This window comes from Dermochelys coriacea, chromosome 10 (assembly GCF_009764565.3).
Source record: "Dermochelys coriacea isolate rDerCor1 chromosome 10, rDerCor1.pri.v4, whole genome shotgun sequence".
Taxonomy (NCBI): domain Eukaryota; kingdom Metazoa; phylum Chordata; order Testudines; family Dermochelyidae; genus Dermochelys; species Dermochelys coriacea.
The window spans coordinates 16325744-16350219 of record NC_050077.1 but is presented as its reverse complement, the minus strand read 5'-3'; the positions used below and the strand labels follow the sequence as shown (position 1 = coordinate 16350219).

Below are 24476 nucleotides of genomic sequence, written 5' to 3'. Positions count from 1 at the left end.
TATTGAACACCTTTCACAAGAGCAATTTCAGGCCATTATTTTGGAATGACAGCTCCTAGCCAGAACAGCTTTATGGGTCTCTGTCGACACTGACACTGCTGCATCTCCACAGCTGTAGTTACGCGTCAAGCCTCATGGCTGCGGTCATCAGGATTTCTGTGTGAAGTCCAAAACACTGTAGAGGATCTCCCCTTTGATGGTCTTCAATTATTTAATAAATCTACATGTGAGTCTGTGCATTCTCTGAAGGATTCAGGGTGACCCTTCGTTTACTGGGCATATTGCATCCTGCAAACAAGAGGAGATTGTTAGTCTCAGACAGTTGAGATCCCACCCAGCTCAGTTTTCCATCTACTATAAGGCCTAATAGCTGCCTAAAAAGAAACCCAGAAGGCAGAGGGGAAAATTCTCAACAGCTGAACTTGAATCGATGCAACAGCCACCATCTACATAGTGCTTGTTTTGATGTCTCAGTCAAGAGCCTCAAACACCTCCATGATCTGGATTTGATGATGAATTATCTTGCCCTTTCCTTCCTCCCACCTTTTGGGGATCAGCTCTCCCTTTTTCACACCTCTTGGGAGCAGATTACCTCCAACAGATGAGTTTTGGAGGTTATAACATCGGGCTACTCCATCCACTTCCACTCCATACCCCCTTGAACCTCTCTTCTCCATCTCTTTTTTTTCAGGGACACATCTCACAAACCTCTCCTGAGACAAGAGGTTCTCTCCCTCCTGCATAGGGGCCATGGAACCAGTCCCCACTCAGTACACAGGAAGGGGATTCTATTCAAAGTACTTTGATTCCTAAAAAGAAGGGAGGGCATTTCTAGATCTCACAATACTGAATACCTTTGTCAAGATACAGAGGTTAAAGATGGTAACACTCACAGCTATCACTCCATCCCTGAATCTGGGGAACTATTTTGCAACCCTTTACCTTCAGGACACATACTTTCGTGTCACAATACGTCTCTCTCAGAAGAGATGCTTACCACTAGTGTCAGGACCACTATCAGTACTGAGTCTTGTCTTTCAGACTCCCTACTACTTCCAGAATATTTACAAAAATTATGGTATTAGTCACCACACAGCTTAAACAATGGGAAGTAATTATGTTCCTCATCTCAACAAACCTCTCAAGTGGCATACCTACATCAAAGTTTGAACCACTGCAAAGAAAGCTGTCTCTTTTCTACATGCTCATTCTTCAACTCCACACTGCACAGTCTTCCCTCTTACCTCTAAAGTGGATAGAGTTCATACGGACCACTCTCAATGCCATGACTTCCGGAGCCTACCACCAAGAGGACAGGTTTCTCACTCTGACACACTAAATAGCATGAGTCCAAATGAGCCCACAGGTCACTGGCAGATTGTGTCTGCAGCCCCTCTGGCACATGGCAGCATGTACTTTTGTCACATTGCACACAGACTGATATCTATGCTGCTTCCAAACCTGGCTCAGGACAGCTCATATTCTCAACAGAGACAGTCTAAACAAGTTGTTCTCTATTCCCAGCTGTGTGCTAGTCTCTCTCAACTAATTGAAGAATCTGGACTACATGTGCTCAGGGGTTCACTTCAGTCATCCTCCTCCCATTTTCACAATGGTTTTGGACGCATCCCTCCTGGGATGGGGAGCTCTTCTATGGGACCACACTATCCAGGGAAGATGGTCTGCCCAGGAGTCTACCCTACATATCAACATTCTGAAGTGCATAACAATATGATATACTTGCTAGCACTTCTTTTCCATGATAGGTCAATCACTCCATATAATGATAGACAACAAGTCGAGTATGCACCACATAAATTGACAAAGGGGTGCTAGATTCTCTCCCGCCCCCCCCCACTCTGCTCAAAGGCAATCAAATTATGGAACTAATACATAGCTCAATATATCCTTATCTTGGCAGTTTATTTGCCTGGACTCCAAAACACTATTGCCAACTACGTTAGCAGACACTTCACCCAAGATCATGAGTGGGAACTCAATAGAGCCCAAGTAAGTAAAAATCTTTCAGAGTATGGGTCTTCTGAACATAAATCTTTCAGCCACTGCTGCCAACAGGAAATGTGTGAATTCTGCCAAGGGGAGATCTTGGTTGCCATTAACAGGGGGGTGCCTTTTTCCTCTTGGTCAAAGAGTCTCCTTATATGCCGTCCCTCCAACTTTGATCCTCAGAGTTCTAAACAGAACAGAACAAAGCCACAGTAATTTTGATTGCACCAACCTGGCCAAAACTAGTATGGTTTCCTTACCTCATTCACTTCTCATCCCAGCCAGCCATCAATCTCCTGCTGACATTCAGCCTTCTCCCTCAGGATTCGGGAAACATTCATTATCCCAACTTGGATGTTCTTCAGCTTAAGCCTTGGTACCTAGATAGGTCTCGGGATTAGAACTCCCTTGCTTCAGAGAGATTCAAGAAGTCTTTTTGAACAGCAGAAAGGAACCCACCAGGAAAATTTACATTCAGAAATGGAAGAGATTTTACCACTGTTACACCTACCTTTGCCCTGTCTCTTGTTGACTCACCCATCTTGGAGGTCCTGGAATTCCTGTTCACTCTGAAGAAAGGAGGTCTTTTGTTAAAGTTCCATTAAGGTCCACCTAGAGGCCATCACAACTTTTTTCATTCTCCTGTGGAAGGTTTTTTGGTACTTGCTCATTCTGCAACTTCCAGATTCATCAGAGTTATCGAACCTCTTCCTAAATGTCAGAGAGCCCATCCCAGCTTGAGATTTGAACTTGGTTCTTAATTCTCTGATGAAAACTCCCTTTGAGCCACTAGCTACTTGTACATTTCTAAACCTTTCCATGAAAACAGCCCTTCTAGTGGCAATTACCTCCACTCAAAGAGTTGGTGAATTAGGGGCTTTGATGGCTGATCTGCCTTATATGGTCTTCAGGGATAACCTATGCCTCCAACCACCCATGGTTCCTACCCAAAATAGTCTCCAGTTTACATATCAGACTGTTCATCCACCGTTTTCCACTCTAAATCCCATCAGACTAGGGAGGATGCTGCCCTTCATACTTTAGATGTTAAAGGGTGCTAGTTTACTATTTGGAGAGGACCGAGCCTTTTAGAATTTTTCCAAGACTATTATTCTCTACAACAGAGAGCTAAAGTAACACCAGTGTCCACCTAGACTTCCTAAATGGGGTTTCTGGCTGCATCCTCTTCTGCTGTGCAGCTGCTAATGTGCCATGCCGACCTACATCCTCAGTATGGGCATGAGGATGGCTAGGGAACATGTGTGGACCAAACAAGCATTGCTGCTGAAAAAAACTGATCAAAGGCACATGAGTACCTCAAATGGAGCATCCATAGTGGGACACATCTCGAAGAACTCCATTTACTGTACCAGGTAAGTAACCTCTTCTTCCTCAGAGTCGTCATTATTGTCATCATCCTTCTCCACCTGCTGGTGGTACTGCAGGTGCTGCTGTTGGCTTCCAAAACTGAAGCTACCTGGCTCTGAGAGTTCAGATGGAGCACAAATAGTTTCTGCATGTTTGCAAATTGCAGCTGCTAGCATAGTAATGCACAGCATTCTTGCATCCATGCTGGCTGACAGTGATTCAAAAATGGTGCTAGCCCACCCAGAAAGAGGGGAAGTATGGAATGGAAGAAGTAAAAGCATGGGATTTTTGGAGTTTGACCCCAAGTCCCAGAATTCCCCTTGTTTCTGCTATGCATCTCAGAATGCTCAGCAAGAAAAATCCCAGAATGCACACAGTATACTGCATGCTTAATGCACATCCAGCTCCTGCTGTGTACACACAATGATGCAAATTAAAAGAGGGTAACGCAACCCCATCTGCATGCTCTTAGTGTGGCTTACATATTGCCCACCAACCAGTGTATCCCCTCAGTGCGAACTAAGTCCCCCATGCAGACAAGCCCTATGTGCTTTCAGTATACTCCTTTTCTTTTTGCGGATACAGACTAATATAGCTGCTACTCTGAAACCTGTCAGTATAAAGAGAATGTCTGATAAAGGTAAGGTCAGCCTCAGTTGTAGGGAATTATCTCCTTCTCCTAATTGCTATAGGCAGGCTATGTACTGAGAACTCTGCACTCAGCCTGCAGTTGTTTAACTGTAACACTTTCCATCCATCTCTCTCTCTCTCTCTCTCTCTCTCTCTCTCTCTCTCTCTTTAGAGTGCTCGGTATAAATGAATGGCAGAACACAGGATTCCAGTATGATGTTATCAGCTGCTTGAATTTGCTTGATCGCTGTGATCAGCCACTGACTGTATTAAAAGATATTAGAAGTGTATTGGAGCCAACTAGAGGCAGAGTCATTCTTGCACTAGTTTTGCCTTTTCATCCATATGTGGAAAATGGTAAGTAGATACAGATTAAAAGATACTTGGGATGATAGGGGAAAGGTGTGTTAGGTTACAGTGTTGTGAATTAATACTGTCTAAAATATTTTTATATTTATCAGACTTAAAATGTGGTGATCGATATCTCTTAATTGCATGTTCAAAATTCCTAGAATTGTACATAAAATATATACTGTAAGTAGATGGCCGCACTTGGACTGAAACTGTTCACTGCCCCTCCCCCCTCCATTCGCTACCATCAGTGAAAGACTGAGCAAATGTATGGGTCCTATACCATATCCTGAAGGCTCTCATACTTGGGCTTTGTTGGAGCAATGCAGGAAGCAAATTTCAGACAAGGGATCTCCACTGAATTCATGGTACAGGCAATCTCAGATACCCAGATCTAGATACTGTGAACAAGAGGACCTTAACTGATCTTGCTGTGCAGTAGTGCATAGGGTGAGATGTCTCTTGGGTAGCTAGGATCAAACTATTTACAGTGCTAAACTTCAGTGTCAGTGACTTCAGTTGCATCAAGAAATTCATCGAAGTGAGTAGTAATTAAAACAGAATTACTGATAGATAGATATAGATATAGATATAGATAGATATATATATACCTGATCATGTTTGTTTTACTCTATATTAAATGATCCAACACATCTCTTTTGGAGTTCATGTTTGATCATTAACTTTTATCCCTTTGTCTAAGTTTTGGAGAAGAATCTGAGAGCACTTTTCAAATATATCTGGTTTCTCCCTCAATGAGTATGAGCATCATGGCCTAAATCTTTAAAAGTTATTAGTGGTTTTATGTGCCTTAGTTCTGGGGCCTGATTTTTCAGAGGTGGGTATTCAGCACTTCTAAAAATCCAACCCCAGTTAGGAGTCCCAATCTGGATTTTTTTTTAGTGAATCTAACAATGTTTCAAACATATCTGGATACAATTTCTTATTCTGTTTAATATGGAAAAGATTTTCTTCCTGTCCTAAATTTTCTATAAGATTCAAGGTAATAGTAAAATACAGTTCTGCCTGTATAACAGTGTCTTTATATTCTACATTGAAATAATGTAAGCAAAGTCTGTGATATGCAGTGATTGTATATTATCTTGTTTCTTGTGTACCTTTATAATTATACGCTTAAGTTCAATTTCTCTGTTTTGCAATCACTAATCCATCCAGGACCTGCTTTCCTGTCTTTTTCTTTCCAAATCCTGCATCAAGTTAGATAACAATATGAAAAAAAATTAATGCAACTTTCTAGCATAGCAGATGGTGGGGAGAGAGAGAGAGAGAGAGAGAGAGAGAGAGAGAGAGAGAGAGAGAGAGAGAGAGAGAAATCTGACGAATCCACTTTTATTTTCTCATGGTTCAATCCCCTAGTATCTAGTGGAAGGAGAATTGGCTATTGGACTAAGCCACTAGGACTTGAAAACATGTTCTCTGCATATGGAACTTCAAGACATTTCTTGTTAGAATCTTCTGTATGGCATCTTGTAAACCAGAAAGAAGCTTTGCTTGTGCTGGTGACCAGTGGCAAACCAGACATTTTGTTTCAGCTCCATTTCCCTTGCTTTGTTGTTGCTGCTTTTCTCTAATCTCAGATCAGATCACAATGCTTTCCCTGATGATCTTGTGTGACCTGCAGGGTGGTGTGTCATGATAGCTTTGGTAAGCCCTTATCAGTGAAGGCTGCTCCAGTTATGTCGTGTCTATCTCAAGTTCCCAAACTTGATTTGCAGCTTGTTCAGGGTAAGCCCCTGGCAGGCCGCAAGACGCTTTGTTTACCTGAGCGTCTGCAGGTACGACCGCTTGCAGCTCCCAGTGGCCGTGGTTCGCCGTTCCTGGCCAATGGGAGCTGCAGGAAGCGGTGGGCCAGCCCGCGCCACTTCCTGTAGCTCCCATTGGCCGGGAACGGCAAACCATGGCTATTGGGAGCTGCGAGCGGCCGTACCTGCGGACGCTTAGGTAAACAAAGCGTCTCATGGCCCGTCAGGGGCTTACTCTGAACAAGCCACGATCCAAGTTTGGGAACCCTTTGTTTATCTTGAAACAGATCCAGCATGTTTGTTACCCACTGCTGTAGACTGGCTATCAGCAGCACTTTGATATTCCACTTTCCACTATCTGAAAGTGGATATCTCCATTGGTGCAATATGTACATCTGGATATTTTTAAAGAAGTAATTATCTGTCTCTTAAGTTCTGAGCATGCCTGGTTCTCAATATATTTTAATTGTATTAAAAGCAGTTTCTGATGAGACATTGACCAATGGCAAATAAGTAAAGAGCACTTTTTTTGCTTGGGGGAATGGAGATGGTAATAGTGACGCAGCCATTGCATTTGATTAATTTTGACCTTTTATGTTCTAAAAGTTGAATTTGGTACCTTCAGATTATGCAAACTGCTAGGACAAAACCTGTTCCAAGTTTGTTACAAACTTCTAACAAGAAATGCCTTTCTACTTTTCAGCAATTAAATAACCACAAACCTCTTACTAAATCCAGATGAAAGAAGAATCTCTTATGTATGTGGTTTCAGATAATCAAATCAGGCAAGCACCAGACAGGACCACTAGATTCTTAGGACTTTTGCAGAGTAGACAAAGAACAATGGCTTTAATGTAAAGCTGGTCTTTAAAATAGAATTAGACTTAAATTTCAATTTAACTGTCTATTTTAAGAGGTAAACTAACCATAAACTATATAATCACTTAAATGTCAATCCGATCCCCTGTCCCATTCTGGCCAAGTCAATATTTTGAATCATGTCATTGTACATATTTAGTTGAGTTAAAATGTCAAACACAGAATAAGAATCTGACTTCCTTAACTGATGTGATGAACTTCATTTCAAATATTATTGTACCATTTGATTCACTCAGATGTCTATGGTTCTGTTTAAAGAGAGATGCCATTATGATAGTCTGGGGTCACCACTATATGTAGTGGTGGTTTCCCACATTCCAAAGATTTTTTCATTCCATTTTGTAAATCTGGCTGTCCAGAACTCTGGACCCATACACAACTTTTTATAGAAAATTTTAAATCAATATCAGCAGAAGATACTCTACTAAAACTCTCCCCATTGAACCGTCTAACCTACTCTCCAGTGCATGACTGGGATGACATTTTATGTCATGCAAAAAGCTCTGTGTCAGACCAAGTAGTGTTCTAAATTTTGTAGTTAAGATGTAAAAGCTTTTTATTATTTTACAAGATATGTAAAAAGAAGCAAAGAATGAATTCATTATATGTTCATTGTAAACAAGAACAAACACTTGGAACATGTGGAAGATCCTAGAAAGCATGTATTTCAATTACTGTATTAAAGAGTTTTAAACCCCTTTTAGAAAAGTCTTTTATTATTTTACAGCTATGAGCTCTGAATCAGAGCTCATATGTATAAGCAAATGGGTCAGCCTATGTGTGGATCCAATTGCACAACTGGAGCCTGAAAATGGAATAATTTAACGATACTGTTAATGAGAATTATACTCTGCTATGCTTGACACAGCCTCTGTTTCCTTGTTCTTAATTTTTTTAAATGACTGAAACAAATGTTCTTATAAAACTATAAGAAACAAAAGAAATATTATTTTGTTCTTTCAGCTGTTTCTGGAATTACAATGACATCTAGAGTCCAAAGTAGCTTATTCACAAGTTATTACCAAAGAATTTGAGAGAAATACACCTTTGTTTTTATTTTCCAAAGTACACAAAACCTCACTAATTCATCCTAACGCAAAGTTATTGTGGAGTTCAAAATTTTATGAATTGACAAGCAGAAATCTTACTAATAAGTTAATCATACTGCATTACAAAACGTACTCTGTTCATTTGTACTTTAATATTTGTATTTATACTTCACTAGTAGGTATTCTGTAATGAGTGTTATAAAATGCTTTCTTATCTAATTAATCTGTGAGACTCACTTCTATGTGATATCATTGAGGCAAAAAGCTTAGGGTTTAATAAAGGATTTGATATTTTACAAATAAGAATAACTTTTAGTTACTAGAATAAAAATGTATAAGATACCATGCTTGAAGAGAGAAGCAGCTAGCCATTAATTGCTTGGGATTAGGAAAAAAGTTTTAGACATGTTGTTCTATATTTGTCCATTATGTAATGTGGATTTTTGTGCATTTTTATACCTTCCTGTGAAATATTTAGTACTTGCCTATGTAGGCGACACTGGACTAGACAGATCTCTGCTTTGCTCCAGTCTGGCAGTTCCAGTGTTCTTAAGTTGCAAAATGTTAGATGAGGCCTCACTACAGGACACAATTAACTCTTTGCTGAAAGGATGGGTGAGACCAGCTGGTATCTTGTAAGACTCTTGAGGTGTGCAGATTAGCTAAGTGAGAACTGGTGAAGCTTGACTGTAGTCTAGCATTCTAAGTTATACCCAGCTCTGTGCAGATGCACAAAGGGAAGGAGGAGAGGGTTCATGGAACCCCCTCCATGCCCTTGTAGAGACTGGGTATCATTCTAATGGGGAATGAGGCACTGCTTCTCGCTAGCACTTGGAGATACTGTCTGCATAACACACACAAATATAAACATTGAAAGAAGAGCAGTCCTTGGATTGACATGTAGACTAAGCTACCTTCCTAACCCACCATACGGTCCCTCTTGATCAGCTTTGACATTACATTAATGTGTATGCTTTTATATTACCTATTTTTTTGTACCTGTTCTGTGTATAGCCAACCAGATTCTGCTCTTACTCTGCTGTAAATCTTGAGTTAGTATTGACATCAGTGGTAGTTATAGCTGATTTACACCAATGTAAGTAACTGAGAGCAGAATTTGACCTCAAGGCATCATTTTCTTTGTGCCTATCACAAACCTTTCAGAAGCATTAAATTCACAAAAGAAATTAAAAATATATATATATATGTAGAACTAACCCTAAATATGAAAATTTCCATGAAGTATTAGTAGTTCTTCAATGGAAAATAAAGTCCTTTTTACAATATTTTTTATTTTTCAGAAGGAGAGGGCTTGGTAATGTTAAACATAGGACTGTAATAATTAATATTCACACTTTAGCTGTAATACTGTCATTTGTGTTTGATGATCTATTTGCAAAACACTTTTTAAAAAAAAAAACACTGCTCAGTGAGGATTCACTTTTTTAGCAAGGTAAGACTCTTTCAGAAAATTAATTTTTGAAGTCTCAGACATGTTCAGTTGTATTTCACATAAAGGATCTTGAGTATGTGGTGTACTTTGAATTTTATCATCTGTTTTGATAGATGGTGTCATCTGGTTCCAAACACTCCTGCAAAAATAAATAAATAAATAAATAAATAAATATATATATAGTAAAAGGTTACAATGTTTGTGTAATAGTTGGCTTTCTAAAAAGACTTCCTAAGTGGGGCAAACTTCCTTTCCTTTGCTACTGCTGAAGAATACTTCCCCCTTCCTTCTGTCAGTTATCCGGATGCCTTCATACCTCTGGCATCTGCAGGATTCTTAACCTTTTTCATTCACTGTTGACTAACCTGAAAACAGCTCCCAGGGGAGCACAGAGAGTCAGCAGGACAGTTATGTTTATATTATGTGTATGCCCACATCTGCCAGGTCCTGGATTACATTAGTAGGGGTTTGATGACTTTATGGAGGGCAGTTATAGAGGAAAACTGTCAGGGGTATGAATATTAAAATACAGGTTTTATGGGAGGGCAAGTGTTTGACCTGTCAGTGCTGAATGCCTATTTCATTTTTGTACTTCATCTGGGAAGTGTATGTTCTGCTCCCTGATTAGAATAAGAAAGGAGCTGTTTTGCTTGTGCAGTGTGGATTCAAGAGTAGTTTTCTTAACTTGAAAGTGTGTGTGTCTCTACAATAGTTCTCCTGTAACTTTCATGGCATATGCAAAATACACTATGATTTGGTTAAAAAATGTTGTTATAAATTTGGGAGGATGAAATAACTTTCATTCTGTGATACAATACCATGAAGTATTCTGTATATGTTGCATATATTACAATAAATGTTTTAGGAATGTTTGAGGTTTTTAAAAAAACTTTTTTTTGTAACTTTTTGTGACTCTCTACTTGTAAAGCCATGTGCCTTCATTACCATGGGTCCAACTATCCAATGCTCAGAGGAGGAGAGAAATTAAAATGAATGATATGCCTCCAAAAGTGAACTGCAATGCTTTTCTATACCTAAAATATGTCGTGGCTTTAAAGGCTGGCATCTCAGGCCTTCTCAGACATAAAATAAGTTCAAAATCCCTTTGGAAAGAGGAGTATCTCCACTCCGCAATAGTGTGTAGATCCCAATTTAACCCTGCTGGGATGCACAGTATTGGACTTCTGAAACTTTTAGCATTGTAAGTATAGAAAAGCTATTGCTGGTTCAGGACTAAATCTTGCCAATCCCGGCACTCAGACAGTGAAGAAGTCCAGTTCTGTAGAATATGTAATATAGTTCTGAAATTTGCTTCTCCCTTTTTCCACATACAATGAACTACAATAAATAGCCACAAGATTTTGGAAATCCCCTTTTCGTTTTACTCATAACTCACAGGCTGATGATGGTCTTCAGCATATCTCTTCTTGTACAGTTCTTGTACAATTTCTCGACAAAGTGTTCGCCCACTCGTATTTTTCTGCAGTGGTTAAAATGTGGTTAACAACAATTTTACATTAGAGACAGATTTGGAAAAATGCACTTGCCTCTACGATATAGCTTTCCTGATTTTTTTTTTAAACTTTTTAAAATTTAATCAAGATGTCACCACAACTTCAAAACAGTAAGTTTCGCAGCCAAAGAGGGCCCTGGCTGTAGAACAGTAATGATATTTTTACTGTCGAGTTAAATTCCTCCTTTAACTTGTGGATTTTTTTTTTTCAAGAGAGTGTTGCAGTACATATTCTAAACAGGATTTAAGTATGGTGAAACCCATCTAAAGCCGAAGCCACCATCCAAGGGACCAGGAAAAATCAGTTGCATGGCAGAGGCTGGCTTTTTAACTATAGTTCAAACATGGTTTACTTGTAATCTCGATGTTACTGAAAAGCCATCACTTAAGTCAGGAAGTTGCCCGTTGGAGGTGGCCCTTAGCATAGTTCTCACTGTCCAATTAGCCAAAAAGGACCAATGAACAGAAATTTTAAAGCTTGGGGCAGAGGTCACTTGCTAGATCATCTGGGCATATCTCGCTTAATCGGTTCCCTGCCATTATAGGGGAGTTGGGCATTGGCGCACCTGGGTCTCTCCTGTTTTCTGCTGTGGCACATAACAGTCTAGTCTCTTGAAGGATATAATACTTTGATATAATTCTAGTTGTTGGGGTTGGTGTGGGAGTGGCTAGGTGGTGGTGGTGGCCTTCTCGTTTTTAAACTCTGACTCTAAATTCAGCAAATAGTTTTCTATAAATCTTCGGCACTGGAGCCCTTAATCACTTACATCTACAGTTTGAGCTCTATATACTTCCAGCCCCAGTAATCCCTTTGTCTGAGCCTTCAGTTAGCCAATTTAATGTCCCCAGATGTGTTCAAGGTTATATTTAAAAAAACAAAAAAAATCTATGAATCAGACACCCAAGACAAGTTAAGTGAATATTAACATACATGGTGCTCTCCTTTCACCTCTCCTTTCCTGGTTTTCTTTACCAGTTTGGATTTTGACTGCAAAACAAAAGTCAACTTTATATACATAGCTCTCCATGCCAAATAATAAGTAAAGAGGTACTGTAGCAAAATGTATTGCCTGCTCATAACATTTAGGGATATCTCATTATTTATTGAGTTCATTTAAGGGTTCCAAATATTGATGGTTGTTCTAAAAACAAAAACACACAAAAAACCACCACACTTACTTAATAAAGACCCAATGTCAGTGTCTTCAATAACTGGGTTCATTTTAAACATGCACACCTCCTCTCTCTCTGGTTCTGGGAGAGCTTTTCCAAGTTTAGGATGCCCTGTAACCCTCCTCCAACTCCCTTTTCCATGCATCCTACAATATTTTGAATAGGACTTCATTATGTAAGTAAGAGTATTGCTTGAAATAATTTCATTGCACTTGCATTTAGTGTTATATAAATTTCATTATTCATTTACCAATGGAAATTAATCCATGGAGCTTGCAACCTGTGTATTTGGTAGTAATGCTCTTTATTTGATAACTATTTTTCTTTCAAAATATTTGAATCTTATCATTTTGTATTTTTGATAGTCTGTCTCATTTATAAAGTGACTTCTGGCAATATATACCAAACTTGCTGTAAATTGTTCCAAGGATAGTTTGGTTTCTGCTGCTTTTCCCTTGAAACTTTTTATTTAAAAAAAAAAATCGGTAAGTGATGTGTGTGAGATGTAATGAGTATCTAATCTGAATCTATGTGTGAGAGTTTGCAGATGCATATGAGATGTAATCATCAACCACAACCTCTGTAAAACTCGTATGCTGTCTGTAATACAAAAGTAATTTAAAATCCATGATGACCCTTGGATCCTGAGGAAAACATTAAAGCTATTGAGAAATCAGAATGAAAACAACCAAATAAGAAAAGTCAGAATTAAACCCACCTTATAGAATATAAAGATTGCAAATATGGCAATGCTGTATAGAAACAGCAAAGATGAGAGGACTACCATGGGGATGTATTCTTCAGTGCTGTACTTCTCAGACCCTTTAGTCATAATAAAAAATTGTTAGAATAATGGGAACCTGTTCTATTTTGATCATATTCTTAGTAAGAATAATATTTGTATTATAACCACTTTCATCTGAGGAACTCACTTGATAAGGGTCACTAGACTCAAAACAGCTGGGGACTGGAGAGCCCTTGATTTGGGATTTTGTTTTCTTCCCACCATAGCCCTCTTCTCATCTAAAATCTAACTTTTAAGGAACAAGTCTGAAGAAGGCTCATGTGTTTATTCAGACGTTAGCAGTGTGAGTGGTGGAGTGAATGTAGGGAGAGTATGGAATTTGGTTAGGGGAGAGAGAGTCCATTAGTTAGGGTTTTAGTTTTTTTTTTTTTAACTTTTGTACATATTTCTAGAGCTTGTTGTTGAAGCAAATGTAACCAAAAATTTAGTTAAGCCTCCTCATCCCTGTGAATATCTTTATTCCTGTTACATAGGTGGAGATACTAAAGACACCAAAGTAAAATGATTTGCTCAAGTTCACACAATGAATAAGAGGCAGAGAATCAGCTCAGAGTCCCAGGATCCTGCTCTGTCTGCTAGACACAGTCCCTCCTGAATATGGCAGTTTCTCAACAGAAGCCATTTACTAGTTTGTGACTATTACTGTTGTTGTATGCTTTATTGTGTGCCAGTCCCAAAGCCCTCCATGAAGCTTGACATGGAGTATTTGTATGTTCAGTTTTGACAGTTAACAAAAAGGAAAATACAGCATCCAATCTCCTGGATTACTATAGAACATCTCTGAAGGGTCACTTACATTATATGATAGTACGGCATCTGGTTAGTAAACCATACAAAGTTGCTGATTTTTAGCTTTGTTAACAGAGTCTCTCCCTAGTTGATCTTAATTCTGCACCTGGAACTCCGGTTGATGTCAGTTTGACTTTCACACACATACCCAGAGTATGACATGGGTTTTATTTGCTGTTCAAATTGATAACAAAATCAACAAGGTTTCCAGTAAACTGTTAACATCATATATTTTGCAAGTGTAAATAATTAGAAATATTTATAAAAGAACATAATGTATTTTTTTATGATTGTTCATAGGAAGTAGTGACTGACCTCTTTTCACCAATATCGTTCCTCCCCCAGTTTGCTTAGATGTGTGTGTATCTGAATCTGAAAATGCTATTCCACAGATGTAAATGGCACTATCGTTTACAGTCAGTTTGTTGATCTGAAGTAAAACTTCATTATCGGACGGTGATCCAATCACTTGGAACTTCTCTATGCATTGAGGTGTACACAAAGCCTCATGTGTAAAATCATTATAGCGAAACCATAGTATTTGAGGGGAGCCACGACATCCGGAAGAAGAGAAACTGCATGTTACGTTCACAGTGCTGACACTGTAGTCTACTTCCTTAAATTGGTGTTGTTTTACGGTAACTTTGCAGGTGTCTACAACATGACCTGTTGAGAAAAAACACATACTTGATTGAGAGAGGATTTAAGAATAAGGGATGTTGCAAATTAAATATGTGACCTTGAATTTAGAAAGGGCGGGAGGGAGAAAGCAGTGATATTTCAACCGTGGGACCTCTTTCGGTTGTTTTTATTAAGTTTCTTCTTAGATGGTCCCAAGATTGCCTCATGGTCCAAATACCATTTTGAACTTTTATTTAATATTTTTCATATACATAGGAAATATGAATGTGATTGCTAACTGATCATGGGTTTCACAGGTCAGCAGTGCCACTTGCTGATACTGACATTTTAAAATTAAGCGATATACAGAAAAAGGAAGGCAAGGGAAGGTTAAACACGAAAGAGAACTTAAATTAAGGAACTGAATCACCAGCAAATCACAAGTTTTATTTACTATAACTGTTATGACAAATGCATTTTTTTACCAAGACCTTATAGAAATAAATAACTTTAATAAACTTAAATATGACAAAATAATTATATCAAAGTAATGGTTAAATACCTAAAATTTAGATAATTGGAATGGAGACTCTAGAAATGAAAGAGACATTGCTAAACATTTTTTTATTTTGTTTTACTTTCTAGAAAGTATTTAGCAAACAAATTACAAAACAAAAAATAAATTGAAGTGGACTCATCTCTTTGATCAAATTTGGATGATTACAAATGATGTATGTAATCAATACAATAAAAAAGTAAAGTTAGGATAGCATAGAATGTTACTACTTAATATTGTCTGGATTAGGGTAACCAGATGTTCTAATTTTATAGGGACAATCCCAATATTTAGGGCTTTTTCTTATATGGGGCCTATTACTCCCCACCCCCTGTCCTGATTTTTCACACTTGCTGGTCACCGTAGTCTGGATACTTATGTGACTCTTCATCCTTGTACTTTCTGAGCTCCTGGTGGACCAAATGCAGGCAGGTTGAAGTTCATAGGGGTTCCACAGGAACAGAGAGAAGGCATTCTTTTTTTTTTCTGTGCCACAAAGCAGCAGCAGAGCCACCCCATGGTCACAACTGTTTCCTTGAGGCTGCAGTCGCCCTAGCAGCTGCTGCACTGCCACTCTGTGAAAAGTATTGATTGGCTGGTACAGTACATCCACAAAGTGGGTAATCTCTCTGTCCCTGCCCTAAGCCTACTGTTCACTGGGTTGGAGGATGCCCTTATGGAGCAGAACTCTGTGACTTGCAGTTGATGCAGACACCATGTGCTGGATTCCCAGAAACATCCTCCTACCAACCCCGTAGAGCACAACTGCAGCCATTTTGCTGCATCTGGGGTCCACTATGCAAGAGGGAGAAGATTTGGACTGATGGTCATAGGTTATGAGTTCATTTTATTTAATCCTTTGGAAGAACAATCTTTCATTAATATTCATTTGATTAGGAAACTTTATGAAGACAGCAGAAATTAGCTAACTCCAAAGCAGAATTTTTTCCTGCCCCTCTTATCTTACAGAATTGTTCCAAATGAGAGCACTGCATTTTCAATCTTATTTGTAAGAAATACATATGAATTTTTTAAAGCAGGTGAAGAAGATAGTAAATTGGGGGAAAAAAGTCTTACCAACATAGTATAGAATCCAGTTGAATTCCAACAGTAGCACGACTTTGCATTTATTGAAAGGTGCCATTTCTTGGTGTGTTTGTCCAGAAATGTTTCTTCTCAAAAAAAGAGGAAGTTAATTAGGAAACTTTAGGAGTTACATAATGTTCTAAATTTCATGCTCAGACACTTCCTACTTGCATATATTTACAAGAATTAAACATTGTGTTCAGTAAATTTCTTAAAGATACAGTATGTATTTAAAACATAATCAGTTACATTTTTCAGTTAGATGGGATTGGTAAAAATCTATTCTTTTGACAGTGAGTTGTTTGGTTTTTTTTAAATTTTAAAACTACTACATTGCTCGATTGCTTCTGATGATTTCATTGGCTATAACAAATGACAACATATTTTTCATTATATAAAGTTATCCAGAACTCCATTTCCTCTTTCAGAGGACCCCAAACAAATAATCCTTCTCTTCTCACTTACCAAAATGGCCCTTGAATGAACAGAAGTTCTGTAGACACTGTTCCACAGGACCCACTTAGGATTTCTTTCCTAGTTTGGTGTGGAGTCTCTTGAGGTGGATTTTTTTTGGGAGGGGCTAAGGGATTGATTTTGGTTTTTAGCTAGTAGTATGACCACGGTATTCCTGAAGAATTCATAACAAATTATGGTTAGCATCTGGCTTTATTTATTATAACTAATTGAAGCCAGTTCCAGCACGGAAGTATGACAGATAAGTATGAAAAGGCATTTTAATGTTAGCCAAGATTTTAGAGTTTCTCAGACTACATCTGCCAAATCTCAGTTTCACTAGATGATCTTACTATTCTTAGTCTAATAGTTATTTGGTCAAGTGGGCCTGCACGTAGAACTATTAGTAGAGGATTTAAAAAAAATCTGAGCTTTGGGAGTGGCAACCCTCTCTATACTCACACAAGACCCCTGAATATTGTGGTCTTCAGATAGACCTGTACAAATGCTTTACCCACCATGTGTTGGGTAATATGGATCATAAAGTCCGAAATGGAATGTAAGCTGCACAGCATGCTTTCTTTAAGAGACTGCCATACATTGAAAAGGATCCTTTTAAAATTTAAATACAATTGTTTTGTTTTCTCAGTAGGTGGCAAGTGGGAAAAACCCTCAGAAGTTTTGGAAATCAAGGGGCAGACTTGGGAAGAACAGGTGAATAGCCTGCCAGAAGTTTTCAGAAAAGCTGGTTTTGCCATAGAGGCTTTCACCAGACTGCCATACTTATGTGAAGGTGATATGTATAATGACTACTATGTATTAGATGATGCTGTCTTCGTCCTCAAGCCCGTGTAAGCGTATATGAAGTAGAAGTCTCCAGAGTCAAACCCAAGAAGCAGCCTCTGATAGAGGTGTCTGATTTATGATTACTTAATGGGAGGGAATTTTGGGATTGCCATTCTAAATAAAAATCATGTAAGAATTTTAAAGGCCAAAATACTAATGTATTTCTTTGTAGTATCTTTAAAAAGGACAGTTTTTTTTAAAACAGACTTTTCAGTTGAGAATTTTTACCAACTCTTAGCCCAACAATGCAGTCTGCATTCCAACATTAATGGAAGATATTTTTTATACTTAACTGCAGTAGGGATCATAACCAGACAAAAGTAGTAGTTATGATGATACATGAACCGATACACAGTATGGATTGTTCTTTAAGATATCAAGTGAAAATTGGCAATACAGCTGTCCATTCAGTTCAGAACATTGTTGAATATAAAGAGTTGGAATGGATATTCTTCCATGTTAAGAAGTTATTTTATCTCTGACTGTCATTCTTCAACACATCTTTTTAATCATGCTAATAAACTTTTTTTGAGATGACCTTTGCATTAATTTTTGTATTCATTTATGTAAACATAGCCATGCTTGTTTGCACAAACTGTTATGTATACAACAAAAAGAACCTTGTAGCAGTAAAACTGAGTTCATTTAAAAGCATTTAACTATTGTGTAGAAGACTAATATAATCAAATTTTAAAAAATCATTTTTGGAGAGGTTCTTCCATGTTCCTCTCTCATAAATCCTCCTTGCTTTTGCACACACCAATTTCCAGCTAAGGAGGGTTAGTCAGGACTTATGAAAGCTGTTCCTTAAACTGATGGATATGACAGACTTCCACAGGTTGAGCAAATTTTCTCCAAAGAATTCCAACTCAAGAACTAAGGTAGGAATTTTCACTTGAGATCCTCCATCACCATTTCCATATATACACACGTGCTAAGATAATTACCTTCCCTGCAACATTGTTACAGTGTCTCTTTGGAGTCTTCCACATGCTTGATTGAACATTTAGTTTAAATTAAATAGTTTAATCTTCCCCTTCCAGGGAGTTTCACTGAAATTTTAATTTAATCTGCCCAAGAAGGGATCGGCTCCTTTTTTTTAAACATAGAAGCTCTTCCCAGTAGCTGTCTTTGACATGCTGGCTGCATAAATTGGAAGAGTCTCTGAACTAGATAGTGGCACGTAGACATAGCTTCTTGATAAGGGAGGTGTAGATATCCAGCCACCCTGGCAAGAGCTCTGAAAAGCACTGTACCTGCAGTAGCAACAATGCTTCCCTGAGTCTAAGGAGCACTGGAGGGGCATAGCTGCTGTGGCACCCCTGAAGAAGGTGTAGTAGTACCCACTGTCCCTGGCCGCATGTGCTGACTAGTGTGGGACCATGGCTCTTCTCCCTATCCCCGATGGAGAAGATAGTGACACCAGCTCTATAAAGTCTTTCCACTTCAAAGCTGAGATGTTCAACGCTACCTAGGGAGAAGGAGTACTTGTGACACCTTAGAGACTAACAAATTTATTTGAGCATAAGCTTTCGTGAGCTACAGCATCCGATGAAGTGAGCTGTAGCTCACGAAAGTTTATGCTCAAATAAATGTTAGTCTCTAAGGGGCCACAAGTCCTCCTTTTCTTTTTGCGAATACAGACTAACACAGCTGCTACTCTGAAACTACCGAGGGATTTTTATTAATAGAAATTGGGTGTCTAAATTTTTCAGGTAGCTCACAAAATCTCAGTCTAAGGATACAAGGACTGACACTGACATCTCTGACACTGCAGACATTAGAGGTGGCTCCTTGCAGCCAGGCAGGGTCTGGGTACAGTCTTGTCCTGTGTCGCTATTGGATCTAATGCAGGCCACGGTTTGAAGATGCCTATTCTGCCAGCTTCCTCTTTGTTCTCAAGCATTGTGTGTTTTGGATTTCTACAGTTCAGGTTGATTTTACATTAAACTTGCATATAAGTAAAGTTAGTTACTTTAGCAGTAAAAGGATTTTGAAGTTCCAAGCCATTAGAACTGACTCACCAAACATCTGCTATCTCAGGTTTCATGCCCTGCCTGGGGAAAGCTGAAATAAAAACTAAGCTGTTTTAATTGATTTAGGACCAAATTTTTTAAGGAATTTAGGTGCCTAACAATGCAGAATTTTGACATGTAACTCCTACAGGTACCTATCTGCACCCTGAGGTGCCTAAACACCTTTTAAAATCTGGCCCTAGAGACTGGTTCCTGGTGGCCACAGATCATCTTAACTGCACAAGGCAACATCTCACCTACAGTAGAACCTCATTTATCCAAACGTCTGATTTGAAAGCCCCCATTTGCTGAAACTGGTTTATGTTGCCCTGATATCATTTATGTGGGAAAGAATAGTTTGGATAATGGACTATATAGATTGTACTCACTCATTAATATTCCTAAGCATCTGGAATCTGATTGACATATAGGAAGACTATATATTGAGTTGTAAAAATAATGAGGAATCCTTGTGGCACCTTAGAGACTAACAAATTTATTTGGGCATAAGCTTTTGTGGGCTAGAACCCACTTCATCAGATGCATGAAGTGGAAAATATAGGAGCAGGTATAAATACATGAAAGGATGGGGGTTGCCTTACCAAGTTTGAGGTCCATCTAATGAGATTAATTAACAGCAGGATACCAAGGGAGGAAAAATAAATTTTGAAGTGGTAATGAGTGGCCCATTACAGACAGTTGACAAGAAGGTGTGAGAAATAGTAGGGAGAAATTAGTATTGGGGAAATTAGGTTTAGGTTTTGTAATGACCCAACCACTCCCAGTCTTTATTCAGGCCTAATCTGATGGAATCCAGTTTGAGTTGTGTAATGCTAATTTTAATAAACCTGATACAATGCCCCTAAAATGTGTAACTGTATCAAAAGGAAACTTTTGTTTCTAAGGTACATGGGACTTCTGGCTCTGACTGGTAGCTGCACTGGAATATAGTAATCCAGATCTGTCTGTTTTTCAGAGTCATGTGTTCATTGCTGGTAGAGACCAGAACTGCCACATCAGAATGCCTCAGAGGAGGATTATCTGAGCTTTGTTTGAAATGCTAGTTAAGTAGAGTTTTGTTTTGTTTTTCAAATATGAAAAATTGCAGTTTAAAGTATATTGTGTGCTAGGAAAAGAGCTAGTGGAGGATTGCACAGTTCAGAGGCTGGATAATGAGAGGCAGCAGCCTTTCACCTCCTAGGTCATTATTTAATGGTTATAGAACTATAGTGATCTTAATTCTTGAACATCTGATTTTGAGAGCAGCATTGGTGAAAAATGTGACTTCTCAAATAAGGCAATTTAATGTCCCACCTCACTAACTTGGCACAATTCTTGACTATAATAAAAGGTGAACAAAAAGGCTAGCCATCTACTAAGCCAAGTTCAGGCATTTAGGATTTTGTATTTCATTGCAGCAATTAGCTGCTTCCCCAACACCAAATACAGACACAGCGGCTGCATGCCTTCTGCTGCAAATGGTGTGTCTAACTATCTTGTGAGAGAACACAGAGCTCAGAACTCCGATATGAGCAAGTAACTAAAGAACTAGTAGAACCTCAGAGTTAGGAACACCTGGAGAACGGAGGTTGTTTGTAACTCTGAATGAAACGTCATGGTGGTTCTTTCAAAAGATTACAAATGAACATTGACTTAATACAGCTTTGAAACTTGATTACGCAGAAAAAAAATGCTGCAGTTAACCATCTTAATTTAAATGAAAAAGGCACAGAAATAGTTTCCTTACCTTGTCAAATCTTTTTTTAAACTTTCCCTTTTTTGTTACTTTACCTTTAACACAGTACTACACTGTATTTGCCTCTTTCTTTTCTTTTCTTTTCTTTTCTCTGCTGCTGTCTGATTTGTACTTTCGTTCCAAATGAGATGGGTGGTTAACAGCTCAGTTCCTAACTCTTACACTGAGGTTCTACCGTACTGACTTATCTAGTGTCTTTTGTTGTTGGTTTTTAAGTCTAAACAAACTCAATTAGCGATTGGGAATCTTAAGCAGTTTCTAGACATTTCAGCCCACCTTTGTAATCTTTATGTAACTGTTCATTACCTTCACTTTTGTACCTTCTGCGTTGGAAAGGTTTCATTATACAACCTTAATGGCTATTAATTTTTTCCATGGAGTTGCAAATGTTCTGTAACAGTGATGAAGTCTTTTATCAGGCTCTATCTACACCACACAGCATTTAGCTTTTAGCAAAGCATCTGCTGTTTAAATTTTGGCAGAGGAAAGGGGGTTGGGTACATTTTAGGGTGCGAATATTAGTAAAGTTAAAACTAGCAAGCTTCTTTTGTGTATATTAGTTACGTGAAAGTGTCGCCCTTAATGGGTAATGAACAAACAGGGATGCACTCTGCTTCTAAATTGCTTTGGGATCCTTCGGGACAAAAGGCACTGTACAATAGATTATCATTCTGTCTACCTCTTTCTTTTTGGTTCGTGTTCAAAATAAGGGTTTTTTACTGAATGGCTGGGGGAGCAAATGAAAACGTGGTAGAAGAAGGGGGGGGGGAAGCTGTTGAATGGGAAAAAAGTTCACGACGCGCTAAGGGGCTACGTTCTCGCGCAACTCGCTGCCCTCGGGCCCCAAACCTTCAAAGCTTTAGACTCAATTTTACAGACGGTCGCCCCGGCCCCGCTTTGCATGCCAGGAACTGGCGCTGCCGCGGGTACAAAGCGGCCCAGCCGCCGGGGAGTAGCCCGAGGCCCCCCCGCTCCGAGGAACGGCGCGGGTCACGGACACAGCGAGCCGGGCAGGGCTCAGCCCCCGGCCCGCCAGGCTGCAGCAGAGCGCCCTGGCTCCCGCCATCTCCGGGAGGCCGCCCTCCTGGGGCGAGCCCCGCCTCCGTGCCCTCCCCGCGGGGCGCCCAGGGCGCCGCCCGCGGCAGAAGCAGGTCAAGGGGCCGGCGGAGGCTGCCGCGGGGGGAGCCCCTGTGAGAGACCCAGCGGCGCCAACTCCCTCCGTTCCCCTTCCCCCCCTCCGCCCCCTGTCTCCACCCTCCTCCGCCGTCCCGCCCTCGCCCCGCGCTCCTTCCCTAGGCGCCCCCGCCAGGGGAGCCGCTCCGCCGGGGCTGGCACTGGGGCCCTGAGCGCGGGAGGGAAGCCAGGCCGTTGGACGTTCCTCGGCGGGCGAAGGCGACCCGGTGCTCCTGGGACCCTCTGGTGGGGGAGGTGGGGAAAGTTCGTAGCGACGCGTTGCGGGGCGAGGGAGAGTCTTCACATATGGAAACATGCCCAGATTTGGGGCACCGGTCTCCGGTCGTGTTCAGGCTGGGGTTCCGGCTTAATTCCAGTCGGGTAACCGTATTCTGCCGTCCTTAATAATAATTAATAATCGTCCCCTCTCAGATCAGTCAGATAAGCAAGGTGTCTCTTCGGTTTCATCCTTTCGCTGCTGGGTGGTGCTGCCATGCGCTGTTTAAATGCCACTGTGTTCCCGGCTGGGTCCTGCAGGGATCCCTCTATATAGTAGCTGCCGCTGGTAATAGTTTGCAAAGTCTGTTGAACCGTTTGGATGAGTGATTCTCAACCAGGGGTAGGTGGACCACTGGGGGCTTGCAGCGGAGATCTTCTGGGGGTACATCAGCACAGCTAGATATTTGCCTAGTTTTACAACAAGCTACATAAAAAGCACTAGCAAAGCCAGTACAAACTAAAATTTCATACTGACAGTGACTTGTTTATACTGCTCTATATACTGTACACTGAAATGTAAGTGAAATATTTGTATTCCAATTGATTTAGTTTATAATTATATGGTAAAAATGAGAAAGTAAGCAATTTTTCACTAACGTGCTGTGACGCTTGTATTTTTATGTCTGATTTTGGAAGCAAGTAGTTTTTAAGTGTTAAAGGACTGGTCTGGAAAGATTGAGAGCCACTGGTTTGGAGAATTTGGATGAAAGGTGTTATTGTGTTTCTGTATCAGTAATCATGCCTGTGAGTATTGAGAATAGCTATCTGAGGTAACACTGACCTAACACAAAGCCATTAGGCTTCAGTAGGGCACTGAGTCAAAGAATACAGTGATAAAAAGTCAGGAAAGTCTAAACACTGCCATTTGGAATAAAAAAGGCAAATAAAGACAATGGCAGGTCCTCTAACAAAATCATGAAAAGGAAACATTCTAGATCTCAAGACAAAACACTTTCTGCAGCTTTCTTGCATGCCATCCCTTGGAAGGGGGGGAATGGCATAGCCATAAAATAAACTGCTTACAATTTAAGATGAACTCTTTTTGACTGATTTTTGTTTGATAGTTTCAGTGTTTAGCAGAACACTACAAACTATCATTAAATAAGGCCATTTAATGCCAGTGTTTTCTCATACAACTGTTAGTTGTCCAGTTCAGTTCAGCCTCCTAAACACTTCATCACCTTATAGGTTTATTGAACATGCTTTAATTAAAACAAAATCATACACACATCAGATCAAGTTAGTTTGAACGACTAAATCAGGATTGAGAAAGGTGCTGGAATGATTTGTTAAACTGTGCAGTGTAATTCTAACCCTTACTGCCAAATTAATAGAGTAAATGCAGAAACTAACACAAGAAAGTTCATTGTCTGGGAAATTGGATATGTTTAAATGAGACAGGTGCCCTGTAGAACTCCAAATGGAATAGCTGAAAGGGAAGTGCACAGAGCTTTTTAGTCTGTGCGGAATGAACAGGACTCATGAGACTGCAGCATCTCAAAACCAAATGTTTAAAATCTTTCATCATCCAAAAGTTTGGTTCATTGTTAATTTTATAATCCGTGTTACAGAGTTAATAAATAGAGGCATTTGTAGAAGGCAACTGGAAACTTATGGTAAACAGAATACTATAAATCTTTGCACACATACTATGTAAAGAAATGAAAATGTAGAAGCATGCAATTTAGTAAAGAGATAAAAATCTAATTTCAGAATCCGAATACCATTTGCAACAGTGAATTTAACGCAGAAGAAAAGACAATGCGTCCAAATTCTGTTATAATAAAAATGGACAGGGTGATTGAACGTGCATGCAGCTAAAATGTCACCCTATAGCACTACCCAGAAACAAGGCAGGCAAACCCACATAATGATCTCTTGCAAAGTTAGGTGCCAGATGGTCCAGTGTGC

The 24476-nt window shown here is 39.5% G+C and overlaps 3 protein-coding genes across 4 annotated transcripts in view; 2 read left to right on the top strand and 1 right to left on the bottom strand.

Annotated features, from left to right (window-relative positions):
• The window catches only part of METTL9 (methyltransferase like 9), a 40781-nt gene extending 22902 nt beyond the window's left edge, over window positions 1-17879 (top strand). The window contains exons 4-5 of one of the 2 annotated variants that reach the window (XM_038420092.2): window positions 4178-4362; window positions 17146-17879. In XM_038420092.2, coding sequence (XP_038276020.1) covers window positions 4178-4362; window positions 17146-17351 — 391 coding nt within the window. In that variant the 3' untranslated portion in view covers window positions 17352-17879. The remainder of the gene's footprint in view (window positions 1-4177; window positions 4363-17145) is intronic. The other variant, XM_043494542.1, reaches the window with a different exon arrangement.
• IGSF6 (immunoglobulin superfamily member 6) lies at window positions 7529-19388 on the bottom strand. The gene is made up of 7 exons (XM_043494543.1): window positions 19318-19388; window positions 16035-16129; window positions 14096-14446; window positions 12905-13008; window positions 11945-12001; window positions 10897-10980; window positions 7529-9639 (listed from the first exon to the last, which is right to left on the bottom strand). Exons 1-7 carry the CDS (start codon window positions 19371-19373, stop codon window positions 9598-9600), a joined length of 789 nt encoding a protein of 262 aa, XP_043350478.1. The 5' UTR covers window positions 19374-19388; the 3' UTR covers window positions 7529-9597.
• A 3177-nt stretch (window positions 19389-22565) lies between these two features.
• Window positions 22566-24476, top strand: part of OTOA (otoancorin) — a 61929-nt gene continuing 60018 nt past the window's right edge. Inside the window, exon 1 of the mRNA XM_043494541.1 lies at window positions 22566-22905. The gene's annotated coding sequence lies outside the window, so the exon portion shown is untranslated. The remainder of the gene's footprint in view (window positions 22906-24476) is intronic.